This window comes from Nansenia antarctica (assembly GCF_963989245.1).
Source record: "Nansenia antarctica genome assembly, chromosome: 6".
Classification (NCBI taxonomy): Eukaryota; Metazoa; Chordata; class Actinopteri; order Argentiniformes; family Microstomatidae; genus Nansenia; species Nansenia antarctica.
Genome location: NC_137676.1, coordinates 48002875 through 48018874, shown reverse-complemented (window position 1 = coordinate 48018874; position 16000 = coordinate 48002875). Strand labels below are relative to the sequence as shown.

At 45.9% G+C, this 16000-nt stretch overlaps 1 protein-coding gene across 1 annotated transcript; it reads left to right on the top strand.

Moving 5' to 3' along the window:
- Nucleotides 1-6044: 6044 nt before the first annotated feature.
- Nucleotides 6045-15009, top strand: cacnb3b (calcium channel, voltage-dependent, beta 3b; the record flags this gene model as incomplete). Its single annotated transcript, XM_080534916.1, has 13 exons — nt 6045-6089; nt 9637-9756; nt 10093-10215; nt 10396-10517; nt 10761-10816; nt 11168-11187; nt 11483-11563; nt 12593-12651; nt 12843-12943; nt 13101-13252; nt 14275-14370; nt 14711-14881; nt 14980-15009. 13 exons carry the CDS (start codon nt 6045-6047, stop codon nt 15007-15009), a joined length of 1176 nt encoding a protein of 391 aa, XP_080391042.1.
- Between the last annotated feature and the right edge of the window lie 991 nt (nt 15010-16000).

The window sequence follows — 16000 nt, the reverse complement described above, 5'->3', positions numbered from 1 at the left end:
TGACCGCCCCCAGAGGGTGCGGGTGGGCTCCCACACCTCCACAGCCCTCAGACTCAGCACTGGGTCCCCCCAGGGCTGCGTGCTAAGCCCCATCCTCTACAACCTCTACACCTACGGGCTGCATCTCGGGGGGGGGACGAGGCGGCGTACAGGGATGAGGTAGAGCAGCTGAGCAAGCTGTGCAAGGTTAACAACCTGCTGCTGAACCAGTCAAAGACCCAGGAAATCATCGTGGACTTCAGGAGGAAAAAATCTGAGGTCCAGCCCCTGCTCATCGACGGAGGGAGCGTGGAGAGAGTCTCAACCCTCCGATTCCTGGGGGTGCACATACAGGATGACCTGTCCTGGAAGAACAACACAGCAGCCATCATCAAGAAGGCACAACAGCGGCTCTTCTTCCTGAGAGTCCTCAGGAAAGACCACATCAGACAGGAGATGCTGGTGGCCTTCTACCGCTGCGCAGTGGAGAGCATCCTCACCTACTGCATCTGCAACTGGTTCTCCAGCTGCACAGCCGCAGAGAGGAATGCGCTACAGAGAGTCGTGAGATCGGCCCAGAGGATCACCGGCGCCCCCCTCCCCTCTCTGGAAGAGCTGTACAACACACGCTGCCTCAGGAAGGCCTCCAAGATCTCCAGAGACCCATCCCACTCTGGGTACGAACACTTTGCTCGGCTGCCCTCGAACAGGCGGTTCAGGACCATGTTCGCAAGGACAAACAGACTGAAGCTCAGCTTCTACCCCAGGGCCATTCAGGCCCTGAACACAGCAAAGACCTAGGTTCTGGGCCCTGGACAGTCTGGACGGATTGATGGTAGCTGCTGGATTGAAATCAGGTGTAGTGCTGAGGCACAAATGTGTACATTTCAAGCCTGCAAACTGCGACACTTTAAATGAATGTGCAATAACACTATGTGCAATATGACAACCCTAGGGTACATAAGGTTCAGAGAATAGGAAATGTTAGAATAGGTATAGCATAGCATAGAGTACAGCACAGTGTTTTATTTGTATAGTATAGTATAGTGGATAGTGTACATAGCCTTTATTTATGTAAACCAGCTCCTTTCCCTTCTTGTTCGTTTTTTTTCTTCCTAGCACCAGGGGAGCCCTACCTCCCAAATTTCGTTGTTTGGTACCTGTACTATATCAATGACAATAAAGACCATTCATTCATTCATTCATTCATTTATCATACTGCAAAACCTCATCTTGCATCCTGAAAAATCTTACTAAATAGGTTGCAGTATGAACTTGCCCAATAATATGTCTTTCTGTTTAGGTGACCCTTTTTTGTCTCATTGGTGCTAATTTTTTAGAACGAGTGGCTGAAATGATACAGATGTTCTGCAGAGCATCTTTAAGGGAAATGTTGTTGGTGGCAGCATCCAGTACAGTCTGACTGATGCAGCAAGGCTTACACTGGTACAGTGGGACTAGTAGTTGTGTGTGCAGGAATAACAATGATCTTAAGATGGACATATATTTAAACTGAAGACGGTGGAATCAACATAATTTCTCAATATGGAATCGAACAGAAAAGGCCAGATGTTTGTGTGTGTATGTGTGTGTGCGTGTGTGTGCGTGTGCGTGTGGCGTGTGCGTGTGGTGTGTGTGTGCCCATTACATGTTACATTTCGAGAAACAGGAATTCTGGGTGACTATGAATAACAGTAGAGTAAGAAAGAGAGAGGTAAGAGTTAAGATGAGGAAGAGGAATGAGGTGAATGAGACAGTGCAGGATAGAGATAGACACAGATCGGAGCCCTAATGACGTGGCAAAGGGATGTGTATTGGAGAGGAGGGGGGGGGGGAGAGAAGGATAGACTGCTTACAAGCACGCTACAGTACACTTCACTGCTACCCAGGAGAGAGAGCACACCATGACTGACTAGCTGAGCGAGCGAGAGAGAGAGCACACTCTCCTACCTCCAACTGAGTAAGTACACTGGCATCTCCCTTTCAAGACTATTCAGCTGCTACTGTTCTGGGTGTGTGCATGTTGCCAAGTGCATTTGTGCCTATTTCTGGGCTGATGTATTTACAACAGAACTTGTGAGATTTTCTTTGTCAATCTTAAATCAACAAAAATATATCAGAATTACCTTAAAAAAAACAAAGAATTTTACAAACTTACGCATACTGTTTCTTTGCAACAATTTTATTGTATTGATGTTTGTTGAATTGAATGATGAGGTGTGCCTATTATTTCATCCTTAAATGTTCCTTGGTTTATAACAATAATGATAAGGGTGTATTTTCATTGGCCAAATGTGGGCTTTAGTGCTGATCTTTAGCTGCTGAGGGAAAGTGGTGGGGAGCTGTGGGCATACTTACAGGCGTTCATGCTTTCTCTCTGTGCGTGGGGGGAAGGAGTGCATTTGGGACCGCTAGGCTTCCTGTGTGGGGTCAATTAAATACTGCATGAGACAGAGCACTAAAAGCCTGTCCCGTGAGGAGAAGAGTGCTTTGTGTGTGTGTGTGTGTGTGTGTGTGTGTGTGTGTGTGTGTGTGTGTGTGTGTGTGTTTGCATGCGTGCGTGCGTGCGTGCGTGCTTGTGTGTGTGTGTTGGTGCATCAGTGTGTTATGCCTTGATTAAATTTGATGAACCAGCATAGTTTAGAGAGGTGAAGACTCCAGTTCCTGTCTCTCTTTGCGTTCCTGTCTGATCACTTTCACTCTCTTGGTCTTTTTGTAAAAATGGAACGGAAATGTGGGCTCTTTTTATTCTTAGATCACCTTACACTGTTTGTTTGCAAGGCAAGTCTTCTCTGGGACACGTCACAATCCCACATTTCACCATTCACATCATCAGTCCACCCAGTTGAATGACTGTGGAAGCAGCAGGTTTACCGCCCACTTACAGTTTGAATTCATTCGTGAATATAACCTTACAAAAAAAGTGATCCAAACACAAATCTAAAAACGTTATTTTACATATATACCCTATTTTAATAGAAAAAAACAAAATCCATAATGAAAAGCACAATGATAAAGATAAAGAGATTCTCTTATTATTATGATAAGATGTGTGGACCATTCCTCTCAGTGAGATTACCAGATCTGCACAATATGCACCAATTGATTAAAACTAGACTCAGGAATTAGGCCATATTCTAAACAAGGCATCAAAACAGGATGCTGCAACACTGTACTCTTAGGTACATGGCTCATATGGGTTATAGCTTAGCTCCAGATTCTCAGTACAGCCCTTTGAAGCAGTTTGGTGGAGTCAGGTTTAGGGATTCCCGGGGGGGGTGAAAGCCTAAGTATGCACAGCAGCGAGCAAGGCCATGTCGACAGCGTGGAAGAAAGATAGAGATCCCTGGCCAAAACGCTCTCTCACTCTGCACTCTGCACCCTGCCTCTCCTCCCGCTCCTGCTCCTGCTCCATGGCATGCCTGCCTGGCTGCCTGTGTCCGTGGTGCTTCATCTCGATGATTCATATCATTACACTGTCTTCATTGCATCAGCACCATTTCTCCCAGTAATGTGAGAACGCCGCCTATTTTTAAATAGCGGGCATCTAAACAGCGTTGGGAACACACTTCCTTGTGAGAACTTGGTGTCCTTGAGTGCGGAAGCAGGTCTACAGGAGAGATGCGGTGCATTATTGTTGTGTAACGGTGGTGAAATGACACAGAAGTGATTATTTTAGGACGTAGGGGGTGGTAATAAAAGCTGAAGTAAGCAGTTTGTGGTAACTTTAGAGCAGGGGGAGGGGAATGCTCTCTGCTCAGGACAGGATGAAGTATCAATCTGTGTGTCTCTCATATTGATTGACTCAGGCCTTGCTCTCCTTGCGCTATCAGGGGACTCTCTCACTCTCTGGGTCTGGTTGAACTTCCTCTGTCTGTAATGCTATCCCAGCTCACGTGCCTGAGTGGGCTCCTCTACAACGCATGTATGCACGCACACCCACACACACACTCACACACACACCCCGCTGGGTACCTGGGTGACAGGTACTGCCTCAGTACACCTGGGCCATTATAGAGAGACTTGAGCACATACTCTAGTGCCACACAGCTAGGAAGGTTTATGTTTGAAATATATTTATAGCTATGTTCCAAGACCTGACCTGAGGAAGGAGCGTGCAGGACAAAATCTCAGAGCTTTCAAGTGGAGGCCTCAACTGCCTGAGTGACTGAATGTTCACACATCTCAATTATATAATGTTTGGCTTCAGTGGATTTTAATCGAGTTTTGTGGCATAGTCCAATTTTGCTGCTCTTTGTTAACGGAATTCAGTAATACTTGGTGAACTGCCCACCCTTCTAGAATCTCCCTGCCTGCTACCCTACCTACCCAGCCTAAGGAATGTCACAGTTCCTGAGAAGTCTGGTAAACCAGGCAGGCTGATCACCCAGCACAAGAGGAGAGGAGAGAATGGAGGGAAGCTATATTTAGAACAACTCACAGAAAAAAAACATTCAGTTTTCAATCTCCAGTCCTTGGGCTGAAATATACTGACATTCTCTCTCTCTCCCTCACTGTCCCTCTACTCACCCTCCTACCTCCCTCCCCTTCTACTCCCTTTCCCTCATTCACTCTCCTTTTTTCTCTCTCCCTCTTTGTTTTTTCTTTTTCTCTCTCTGCATTCCACTCCATCTGTTTGTTAAAGCCTTTGCGACTCAGTAGCTGTTCCAGCACAACACTAATGATGCAAATAGTCATCCCATCTTCTCTGTTCTTTGAGGAGCTTGCTGTTCTTATTTGTGTGTGTGTGTGTGTGTGTGTGTGTGTGTGTGTGTGTGTGTGTGTGTGTGTGTGTGTGTGTGCGTGCGTGTGCGTGTGTGTGTGTACGTGCGTGTGCGTGTTATAGAGAGAGTGTGTATGCATGTCTTTAATTCTAAAAAGCCATGCAGAAATATAGCCCTGAGAAATGTTTTGCTAAAAGCACTGGTGGAGTGCACTTAATCCTTAAGCAGCTAAAGTTGAATGAGGGAAGACAGTGCTTGCTGCCAGCATAATGGACTCTAAAGTAGGGTCCTTGGAGCTTGGGGCAGCGTGGGGATCCATACAGGCCAGGCAGGCCCAGTTCTATAATAGAGCCTAAGTCAGGCCAGGAACAATAAGGCTTTCTCTGCCACTATGGATCTCTCTACTACCCTATTGAGACATATGATGGACTGGAGATGGCTGTTTGCTGACTCACCGTTGCATTTCTATAGCCTCATGCATCATGTCTGTGTCAAGAGGAGGGTGCAGCAGTTAGCCACTCCAGCAGCAACCTAACCAACCCTCCTCTCTGTCCTGTCTTAGCCCTGTCTTAATCTAGTCCTGTCATGTTCTAGCACTGCTAACAAGGAGAGCAGGACCACTGGGGACAAAGTGTTTATTCAGCTAATTGACATAGATATCATGGCAGGTATGGACTCACCCTTCTTACATCTCTATCTCTGTTTTGTTTTATGTACAGTATGTATGTATGTATGTATGTATGTATGTATGTATGTAATGTAATGTATGTAATGTGTGTACAGTGTGGAGGTTCAACCTGCTGGTCCATCTATTGAGTTGGTCAGTACGTTGGTAGAAAGCTTCATCATAATACAGTATGTAGAAGGAGGTGGTTTAGGAAAAAGTATGGGGTGTGCAATGTAATATAAAGGCAGGAGAGATATGATGTGAAGCAAGAAAAATACAATAACTCTCATAGAAAGAGAAGGGATAGATGTTATGAGGTCTGGTGTACAGTAGGGGAAACGGTGCTGCACGTGGATAAGTGGCGTCTTGTGTAACTGGAGGGGGATGTTGGACTAGGGAGCCAAAGAAATGAGGTCTAGCAGAAAGGGAGGAAGGCTGTTTGAAGCTGGGGAGTGGACCTGACCAGTAGGAGGGCGCGTGTGTGTATGCACCAGTGCTGCAGTCAGAGCATCAATTTTGTATAGGAAATGGCTGTTGAGGCAGCGCAGTAACGTCAGTGTGGAGCACTTAGGCCAAGCGCACCTCTCTCTCTCCCTGCCTGCCTGTAACCACGGGCTGAGGGGAGTGTACCGCCTCTGTGCGATGGGGGGGAAGAGAGAGCAGGCAGTAGAAGCATGTCTGCCTCCGACTCGAGCGCTACAGGACTCATCTGTAATAAGGTATTGTTTTGCTTGCTGCCTCTCTCTATCGCTCTAAACTGTGCATCTGTCTGTCTGTCTGTCTGTCTGTCTGTCTTCTCTATCTGCTCTGAGCCACCTCTACTCACCGTTGGCACCTCTTCTGTCTCTCTCTCTTCCTCTCCCTCACCCCCACCCCCCTCTCTCTCTCTCCTCATGTTTTCACTGTCCCTGCCTCAGCAGAAGTCTATTCTTGTTCACTCACTTTGTCAGCATTTACCCACCCTCCTCCCTCCTTCTTCCTCCTCCTCCTCCTCCTCGGACACACAGGAGCAGTTTGTCTCTCCATCTCACCTCTGTGTACTTTGTGCTCCACTTTGTACTTTGTCCTGGTACCTCATGTGGATCTTCCACCCTGTCTCTGTCATGCTGTTTATCAGTATGCTCTTCTCTCTCATCATCTTTAATGCTCTCCTCCATCTGCTATGAGCCACATCTCCTCACTGCTGGGCACCCCTCTCTCTCTTTCTCATTCTCTCTCTCTCTTTCTTTCTCTCTCTCTCTCTCTTTCTCTCTCTCTCTCTCTCCCTCTCTCTTTCTTTCTCTCTCTCTCTCTCTCTTTCTCTCTCTCTCTCTCTCTCTCTCTCTTTCTCTCTCTCTCTTTCTCTCTCTTTAACTGTGGGTCTTGAAAATGATATGGCATAGGTAGGCAATAACATGATCATATCAGATCATGTCCTTTTCAAACCGGGGTTAGGAAGGAAGGGTACATGGGGTTAATTCAGCTGAAGGTTTAATGGAAGAGGTAGATGGAGTACAGTACAGTGTAGCAGTGTAGTACAAGTGCAGCATGTCCTTTAAGAATCTTCATTAAGAGAGGCGTGCAAACTGTAATGTGTGGGATTCCACCTGCTGGCCAGACTGTGCTACTGCGTGAATGTTCTCACTCATGTTTAATTCTGTTTGGCAGAGTAGTTCCAGTAAGAAAGGATCTTTTTTATTTGTGTGAGAGGGAAAAGCAATGTGAGTGTGTGCGGAAGAGCGGCTTAGATACTGAGACTATCCTCTCCTATTATTATTATGTCTCTCCTATTATTACATGACTTAGTGTTAGCTTGGTTAGCTTGGTTAGCTGTTGTATCTTTAAGGCTTTGGGTCTAAAAGCTCTGGTATGAGATACGATTGATTGTTCTGTGATTGTTGTTATAGGCTCAGATCTTTTCTAAGGAAGAGGGCTGAGGTGAAGTTTCTACTCTTGCATTGTGTTTATTTGCTCAAAAAACACATTCATTTTGCTCAGCTGATCTCACCTTACTCCATGTGGCTACATTGAGGGTAGTCTTGAATATCACACTGACAATTGTTACTGTTTGGATTAAAATAAAAAAATATGGCAGTGGACATCTGAATATACTGAGGCAGTATTAAACCAGGCTTCATCAGCCGTGTACAGTGGTTGTGGTGGAGGACTTATGTGCCAGGTTAGTGACAGAGACAGGGAGAGAGGGCTTCCAGAGTGGGTCCAGAGAGTCTATCCTACCCTCTCCTCTTTTCTCCCTCTGATTGCCTCTCCTCCGGCCTTCCACCTCACACCTCTCTGGGCTGCTCTGGTTGTTGGTGGTACTTGACAGACATTCCTGGAATCACAAAGAGAAAGAGAGTAGCCGATAGTACAGTAGAAATACATAAAACATAGTATTTTGGGTTTTGTCATTGATTATGTTGTAAATTATAGACCTGATGTGGAATGGCTGTGTAGTAATGTACTATTGATTACGTGCTGTCGAGCTCTTAGTGCTTTGCACAAGAATGGATGTTGTTACTGGATAAGGGATCATGCTGATCGTACAGGAAACCCATTGTATACTTTGTTTTCCTCATATCCCTGTCTCCCTGTTTTCCTCATATCCTCTATAGGCATTCTATCCATTCATTAAGCCTATTACTGTACACCCATGGTGCAAAGACTGAGGGCATTACACCTTCCTGTGAGCAGAAAGTGATCTCTGCAAAAGATTGTATATTCACACAATCCGTTTTTCAGTGTATTAGTCACTCCATCTGCAGCACTAACCAATCCCATGTCTTGTTAATTATGCTTTGTTTCTTCCTGTGCTGGTATCTTTAGACGCCATCCCCCTCCGGCACGCTTTGATATTTAAATGATAGCCACACTCTGTGCTGGTGGATCGAGCTGAAATGTTTTTGGGACAGGAGGAGGAGAGGGATGGGGGAAGGGGGGGGGGGGGGGGTGGAGACAGGTGAAAAAAAAGAAGAAGCGGGTTGCTCCCGTTGTTATTGAGCTATATTTGGCAGTCTTGTGTGGGTGCGTCCGTCTGGCACGTGAGTAGTCTGTGCCCAGCTGGGACCGAGGGGTGGCAGGGTGTGTGTGTGTGTGTGTGTGTGTGTGTGTGTGTGTGTGTGTGTAGGGTTTTGAGCTGATGAGGAAGGGAAAGGTTTTTACCCCCTGGCAGGTTAGTTTGCCTGTGAGGCTGTGTATGCTGTGTATGATATGACGAAGGAGAGAGAGAGAGTGTGTCTTCTACACGTGATGTTTTTATGCTCTCAGTGTTGTTATCTTTTTTTAGAAGTTGGTTGCTGTCAGGTGTTCATGGCTTAAAGGTCCAGCATGTAGTTGTGTGTGTTTCTCCCCCAGTGGGCCTCATTGATTGAATTTGAAAATGTAATTATAATTAATGTAAAATATATATATATATTCTTTATTTTTTTATTTTTATTGACAGATACAGTAGAGATTTAGACAGGAAGGATGGGTGAGAGAGAGAGGAGGGATGACATGCAGGATATGTCCCCGGCCGGAATCGAACCGAGGACCCTGCGGTTACATGGTCAACGCTTAACCCGCTATGCCACCTAACATAAACTGGTTTGCCACCTAAACAAACATGTTTATTATATCCTTGTGAACAAACAATTGTAAAATAGGCACGTAAAGGCCAGTGTCTTACCCAACACCAGATTTTAGAAAACGCTTTGTTTTGACTAATACAGCACTCATTCTTAATCATGTGATCTCACTCATTGATGGCTACCATGGCTACTATCATGGCCATTTAGCCCTAATTTAAAGCAAAAAGAATCGACATACTCGACCTTTAACTCCATGGTAATGTCGACTATCAAGTGAATGAGAATGTGTTGGTGATATTTAGCTTTATGCAATAGAACCGTATAGACTTATAAAGAGTGAGGGTCTAATTGAGTATTCTTACACAGTACAGATATGGTGTGAGCATCTGTTGCAGATAGAGTCTTCAAAGGCTTTCCTTGGTTCAGTTAATAAACAGAGGTGTTAGTTGGTAGGCCTACTTAGTGTTGTTGCAGTGCTCGCGCACATGTTCCCCTGAGAGGTGTGCTTTGGAAAAGCAACAGGAACTGCCAGTCCTAGCTAGATCACATGGGTCCAGTCAGGCCAGATATATAGCAGGTACTGTAGTTCATATTTTCTAACCTTGAGTTGGTTTCTTCAACTTGCCTTAGCTGTGCTTTTGCCTTGTCCTGAGGAGATGACCAGACCAGAGTTTTTCTCTGTCTGAACTGACTTCCCTTTCTTCTGTCTGGTCCTCAGGGTTCAGCCGATTCCTACACGAGTAGACCCTCGGATTCCGACCTGTCCCTGGAGGAAGACCAGGAGGCGTCTCGGCGTGAAGCCGAGCGCCAGGCTCAACTGCAGCTGGAGAGAGCCAAGGTGAGACTCACTTTGGGGTTTGGCAGGACACCCTCACATAATTGGTCTTTATTATATAATTTTAAGAGTGGATACCCCATAGAATAGAATATTGTCAGGGTACTTATTATGTGTAACCTATAATGAGCCTTTATAGTGACATTTCTAAGGGTGGGTCTGACATTCAGCTTTAACATTCAACTTTATTCAGTACTGAAGATTTAAGACAGTTACTAGTCGATGTGGAGTAGTGTTTATTAACTTTATTCCATAACATAGACTTTAGAAACAGAAACCTAAAGGTAGATACAGGATTAAAACACTCAATGTGTTTTTGTGTCTTTCGCGCCTCAACAGTCTAAACCAGTAGCATTTGCAGTGAAAACCAATGTGAGTTACTGTGGGGCTCTAGATGAAGATTGCCCTGTCCAAGGTGCTGCTATCAACTTTGAAACCAAAGACTTTCTACATATAAAAGAGGTGAGGGGTGTTTCAGTATATTTAGTATATCTGTTTTTCTACCAAAAGCTATCACAGCCTAGTGTTTCATTGAATACATGTCAATTAATACAACATTTGTCCGTATCAGTTGCTACGACATTAGAGATGTGAACCACCTTGTGTTTTAAAAAAAAAGTGACGGCAGTGTTTGCTCTGTAGAAATTCAGCAATGACTGGTGGATTGGTCGGCTGGTGAAGGAAGGGGCTGACATCACCTTCATCCCCAGCCCAGTCAAACTAGAGGCCATGAGAATCAAACAGGAACAGAAACAGGCACAGAGGTCAGAGGTTACATTAGCTCCTTAAATCAACCCTGTTACACCCCAGTCTACTCATTGTCCACTCGGAAACCTGTGTTTCTCCCTCCACCTTTGTAAGCAAGGTGTGAATATAGTATATAAAATACTGTCGGTTTTATGGCGTAATGTTAGAGGGACTCATTTCCATGAAAAAAAATCTGTTTAATTGTCTGCTGAGGGGATTAATAAAGTTGTATTGAAATTAATTGGCCTTTCATCCCACAGGAAAGCAGGAGGGAACGCGTCTTCTGGAGGCTGGCGGTCCACACCACCATCTGCAGGTGGGTGACAGTGAGTGTGGCCTTCAGCCGTCTGTCATGTCTCTGCTATAAGCGTGGCCAATCCTGCTCCTGGAAGACCATAATGTGAGCAGGCTTTTGTCTTAGCCCTGCACCATTTTCACATCTATCCAATCTTGGTCTTCAGTCTCGATAGGGATGAGTTCTGCAGAATGAGCCAACCACGTAACACCACTAGCAAAGATGACGGCCACTGATCACTTATCTGATCACTGATCACTTAGAATGTTCCCTCTTTTCCATCATAACATGTTTTTCTGTAAGTGTCAATTTCCAGACCTTTATATGCATATTTGTTTTTCTGCTAAATGTGTGTTCTCTTGTTTTTAAAAGCCAAACAGAAGCAAAAGCAGGTAAGTTCGTAATGCAGCTTCCTCTACTGTGTATCAGAGCATGAGACGCACAACAATGGATGTGCAAAAAAAGAAACTAGCTTCATATCCACACTGTCCTGTTCTTTAATTACACAGTGGTAGAAGGGTTGTTTCTATGAACATATATATATTGTGTGTGTGTGTGTGTGTGTGTGTGTGTGTGTGTGTATGTGTGTGTGTGTGTGTGTGTGTGTGTGTGTGTATGTGTGTGTGTGTGTGTGTGTGTGTGTGTGTGTGTGTGTGTGTGTGTGTGTGTGTGTGTGTGTGTGTGCAGACAGAGCACCTTCCGCCCTATGATGTGGTTCCATCCATGAGGCCAGTGGTGCTGGTGGGCCCCTCCCTGAAAGGCTACGAGGTGAGAGGCTAATCTGATCGATATTTGAGGAGAGGAGAGAGCTCAGTTCCCTTCCATTACTCCATTAGCACTGATACAATAGGCCTGCCTTGACATATCAAATTACCCCAAACACAATATGAATCATGTGCCCACACACAATCACAAGATACCAAGTACATTATATCTTAATATCTCCTGTACCTGTTTCATATAGAATACATAATATACATACGTATAAGTAGATTGATACTGTGTGTGATTTGACTATAATTAGCTTCAATTGGCTTAATAAACGAAATCCACACAACTGTGTGGCATATAATTTAATAAAATCTCTCCCTGCTTTCGACATTTTCTCTCTGCCTCCCTCTCTCCTCTGTGACTGCGGAGACTGTGTGCCAAGCCGTTTGTTTTGTGTGTGTGTGAAATATTCATGCATCGCTCTGGTGATGTGCTTTGGGGATGCTCCAGCACCGTACGTCAGCCTGCCTCTATCTCTCTCTCCCTTTCTTTCTCTGTTTCTCCCTCCCTCTCTCTTTTCTCTCTCCCTTTTTCTCTCCATCTCTCTCCCCCTCCCTCTTTCTCTTTCTCTCTCTCTCTCTCTCTCTCTCTCTCTCTCTCTCTCTCTCTCTCTCTCTTTCAGCATGCAGTAAGACTGCTGGTTTTATCCTCTATTTCACAACACATCCATTTTTCAGGCCTGTTAGACTGCCTCACCTCACACGCTGGCTAGGTGAAGGTCTCTCTCATAGTCTTCATCTCTATTCAAGCACCACTGCCTCACTCAGTCCTACCACAATATCTGTCATGAGACTGCGAATGAACACACAGCCTACCTATTAATGGGTGCTTTAAATAGTCACACCAAAAGACGACAGCTATCATTTGTAGTTGATTGAACCATATACTCCTCAGCTTTTTTTTATTGCCCTCCTAGAAAAAAATGGAGACTCTGTTAAAGAGAGGATGGTGGGTCTGTTTCAGAGTCATCATTGGAGAATTCTACTATTACTAACAGCTTGCTGTTCCTCCCCCTCTGTCTCCCAGGTAACAGACATGATGCAGAAAGCCCTGTTTGACTTCCTGAAGCACAGGTTTGATGGGAGGTGGGTACAGCTGTAGCATGGTGGCTGCTTAACCAGAGACCACTCTTTCTTTGATTTTGTGTTTAGATCTCATGGTGGAAACTGATTTGTGGCAGTCTTTCTTTGTTAGATATGACAAAGTGTGAGTTAAGCTCATCCTGTGTGAAATGATCTTAAAGTGGTGTTGTACTGATAAGGTGTGTGCTTTCCAGGATCTCTATTACACGAGTGACTGCTGATCTGTCATTGGCTAAACGGTCTGTACTGAACAAGAAAGCCATCATGGAGAGGTCCAACACACGCTCCAGTCTGGGTGAGTGGGACCTCTACTACTGATTAGGGCCGTGGTTAGAGATGATCACCATCACAGGACCAATACAGTGCTTTGGCTGAACCTCCGGTAAAGCATGTCCTTTATTCACTTGGTCTGTTCTGCCTTCACACTGTGTCTCCCCTGGTCCTGGTGCTAGCGGAGGTCCAGAGTGAGATTGAGAGGATCTTTGAGCTGGCCAAGACCCTGCAGCTCGTGGTGCTGGACGCTGACACCATCAACCACCCAGCGCAGCTCCTCAAAACCTCCCTGGCCCCCATCGTTGTCTACGTCAAGGTCTCCTCGCCTAAGGTACAGAGTCACACTTACCCACAGCACACGTTATGTGTCAGTCAGTCAGTCTGTCTGCCTGCCAGTTAGTCAGTCAGTCAGTCTGTCTGTCTGTCTGCCAGTTAGTCAGTCAGTCAGTCAGTCAGTCAGTCAGTCAGTCTGTCTGTCTGCCAGTTAGTCAGTCAGTCTGTCTGTCTGCCAGTTAGTCAAGTCAGTCTGTCAGTCAGTCAGTCTGTCTGTCTGTCTGTCTGTCTGCCAGTTAGTCAGTCTGTCTGTTTGCCAGTTAGTCAGTCAGTCTGTCTGTCTGCCAGTTAGTCAGTCAGTCAGTCAGTCAGTCTGTCTGTCTGTCTGCCAGTCAGTCAGTCAGTCAGTCAGTCAGTCAGTCAGTCTGTTTGTCTGCCAGTTAGTCAGTCAGTCTGTCTGTCTGCCAGTTGGTCCGTCTGTCTGTCTGTCTGTCTGCCTGTCTGCCAGTTAGTCAAGTCAGTCTGTCAGTCTGTCTGTCTGTCTGTCTGTCTGTCTGCCAGTTAGTCAGTCAGTCTGTCTGTCTGCCAGTTGGTCCGTCTGTCTGTCTGTCTGTCTGCCTGTCTGCCAGTTAGTCAAGTCAGTCTGTCTGTCTGTCTGCCTGTCTGCCAGTTAGTCAAGTCAGTCTGTCAGTCTGTCTGTCTGTCTGTCTGTCTGTCTGCCAGTTAGTCAAGTCAGTCTGTCAGTCAGTCAGTCTGTCTGTCTTCTCTGTCTGTCTGTCTGTCTGTCTGCCAGTTAGTCAGTCTGTCAGTCTGTCTGCCAGTTAGTCAGTCTGTTTTTCTGTCTGCCAATTAGTCAGTCAGTCTGTCTGTCTGTCTGTCTGTCAGTTAGTCAGTCAGTCTGTCTGTATGCCAGTTAGTCAGTCAGTCTGTCTGCCAGTTAGTCAGTCTGTCTGTCTGTATGCCAGTTAGTCAGTCAGTCACTCAGTGCACCGGGGGGAAGTCTGTTCTCCTCTACTCAACTCTTCCTCTTTGTCTCTTTCCCTCTACCCATCGCTCTTTCTCTCTCTCCTCTTCTCACAGGTTCTTCATAGGCTCATCAAATCTCGGGGGAAGTCTCAGAGCAAGCACCTCAATGTCCAGATGATGGCAGGGGATAAACTAGCCCAGTGTCCACCCGTAAGTTACTCTGCCCACCCCAGTTTAGGGTGGCGTAGCACACCAAGGCTCATATCATATTATCAGATGGTCCCTGGGTCGATTCTGGTCATCAACATATCCTGCATGTCATCCCCCTCTTTCTCACCAATCCTTCCTTAACTCTCTATTAACATATATTTTTTAAGAAGTGTTTATACTGTGCATATAAGGGAGTATTCTTCATTCTCTCAAAGATGCTTTAGACACTATAAAAGCAATATTAAACAACATCATTATTGCTTTTCATACAGTGCTATGGTTTTAACTGTGGCAGTTTGGGTTTTATATTTATTTGGGCCTGTCCTCTGCTCTCTGTTAGGAGATGTTTGATGTTATTTTGGATGAGAACCAGCTAGAGGATGCTTGTGAACACATGGCCGAATATCTAGATATTTACTGGCGTGCCACTCACCTACCCTGCCCTGCCCCTCTCAACCCCTTATTGGATCAAAGCGTGATCACCCCGCCCTCAGCTAATTCCAGCCAACAGGTGAGTTTCTCTGTGCCAAATGTTCCATTACAAATAATCTATCCCCTGTAGTCATTCCATTGGCCTCTCATTGTCATCCTGTCTTGATGTGTTTGCAGTTCTCTGAGACTCAAGAGTTGATAGAATGATCACTACCACAGACCTGGGTGAGTAGGACCCACCACCTCCTGATAGTCCTTTCCCTGGTTCTGTACAAATCACTAGAGAAGGTCAAAACTAAAGGTACTTTCCAATGTGTAGCACCCCCTCTGTCTCTCTATCTATGTATCTACTCTCTCTGTTTCTATCTAATCTCTCTTATCTAACAGAGCAGCCTCTGCTGTGGGCTGGAGTCAGAGGTCAGAGTGCACAGGAACCAGCGGCCACCAGGGGGCGGCAGCAACCTTCCTCTCTGGATAGCCACCATCTCCACAGGCCAGCCTCTCTCTATCCCTGTGGGGAATACCATTAGTGAAACTGGGGGACAGAGCAGCTGTTGTCTGAAAGAGAGCAGGAAGAGGCTGTTGAGCTGGAGGAAGAGGTAGAATCCCCCGCCCCCTCCATTAGTGGAGAAGGACCCCCATCTCACTGCTGCCCCCGCAAGTTCCCTGCTCCCACCACCGACACCACCACGTCTCAGGGCTGCCTCCTGCAACAGCAGCACGCTTAACGGGAACACAACCAGCGCAGCAACCGCCAGCACCCCGTCCCCCGTCCGTCCCCAGCCCACCCTGACAACACCCACTCTGAGCACTGCAAAAACACCTACTATTACTGTACTCTCCGCTGACTGAACCATCCCATATGTGACCACCAGGGTTGGCCTTCCATGACACAGCTCGGTTGCTCCAGCTTTGGTCTTCACATGCTGATACGTATGTACTCTAATCTGCTTAGACTGTATTGTGTTATAGGTCTCCTAAAAGCACTATAAAATATGAATTCCCACAGCAGAGTTCCCATTCCAGGTCTTCTCTCTATAGCTGTGGTAAGCCCGTTTTGTTACTCTTTCTAAAAATGTACTGAGGGACGCAATGGAAGATAATGACATATTTCCACAAAACCAACCAGTTCTATATTATGTCTTCCGCCACCGCAATTCTCTGTGAGCCGCAACTAAGATTTGACCAAATGTTTGCT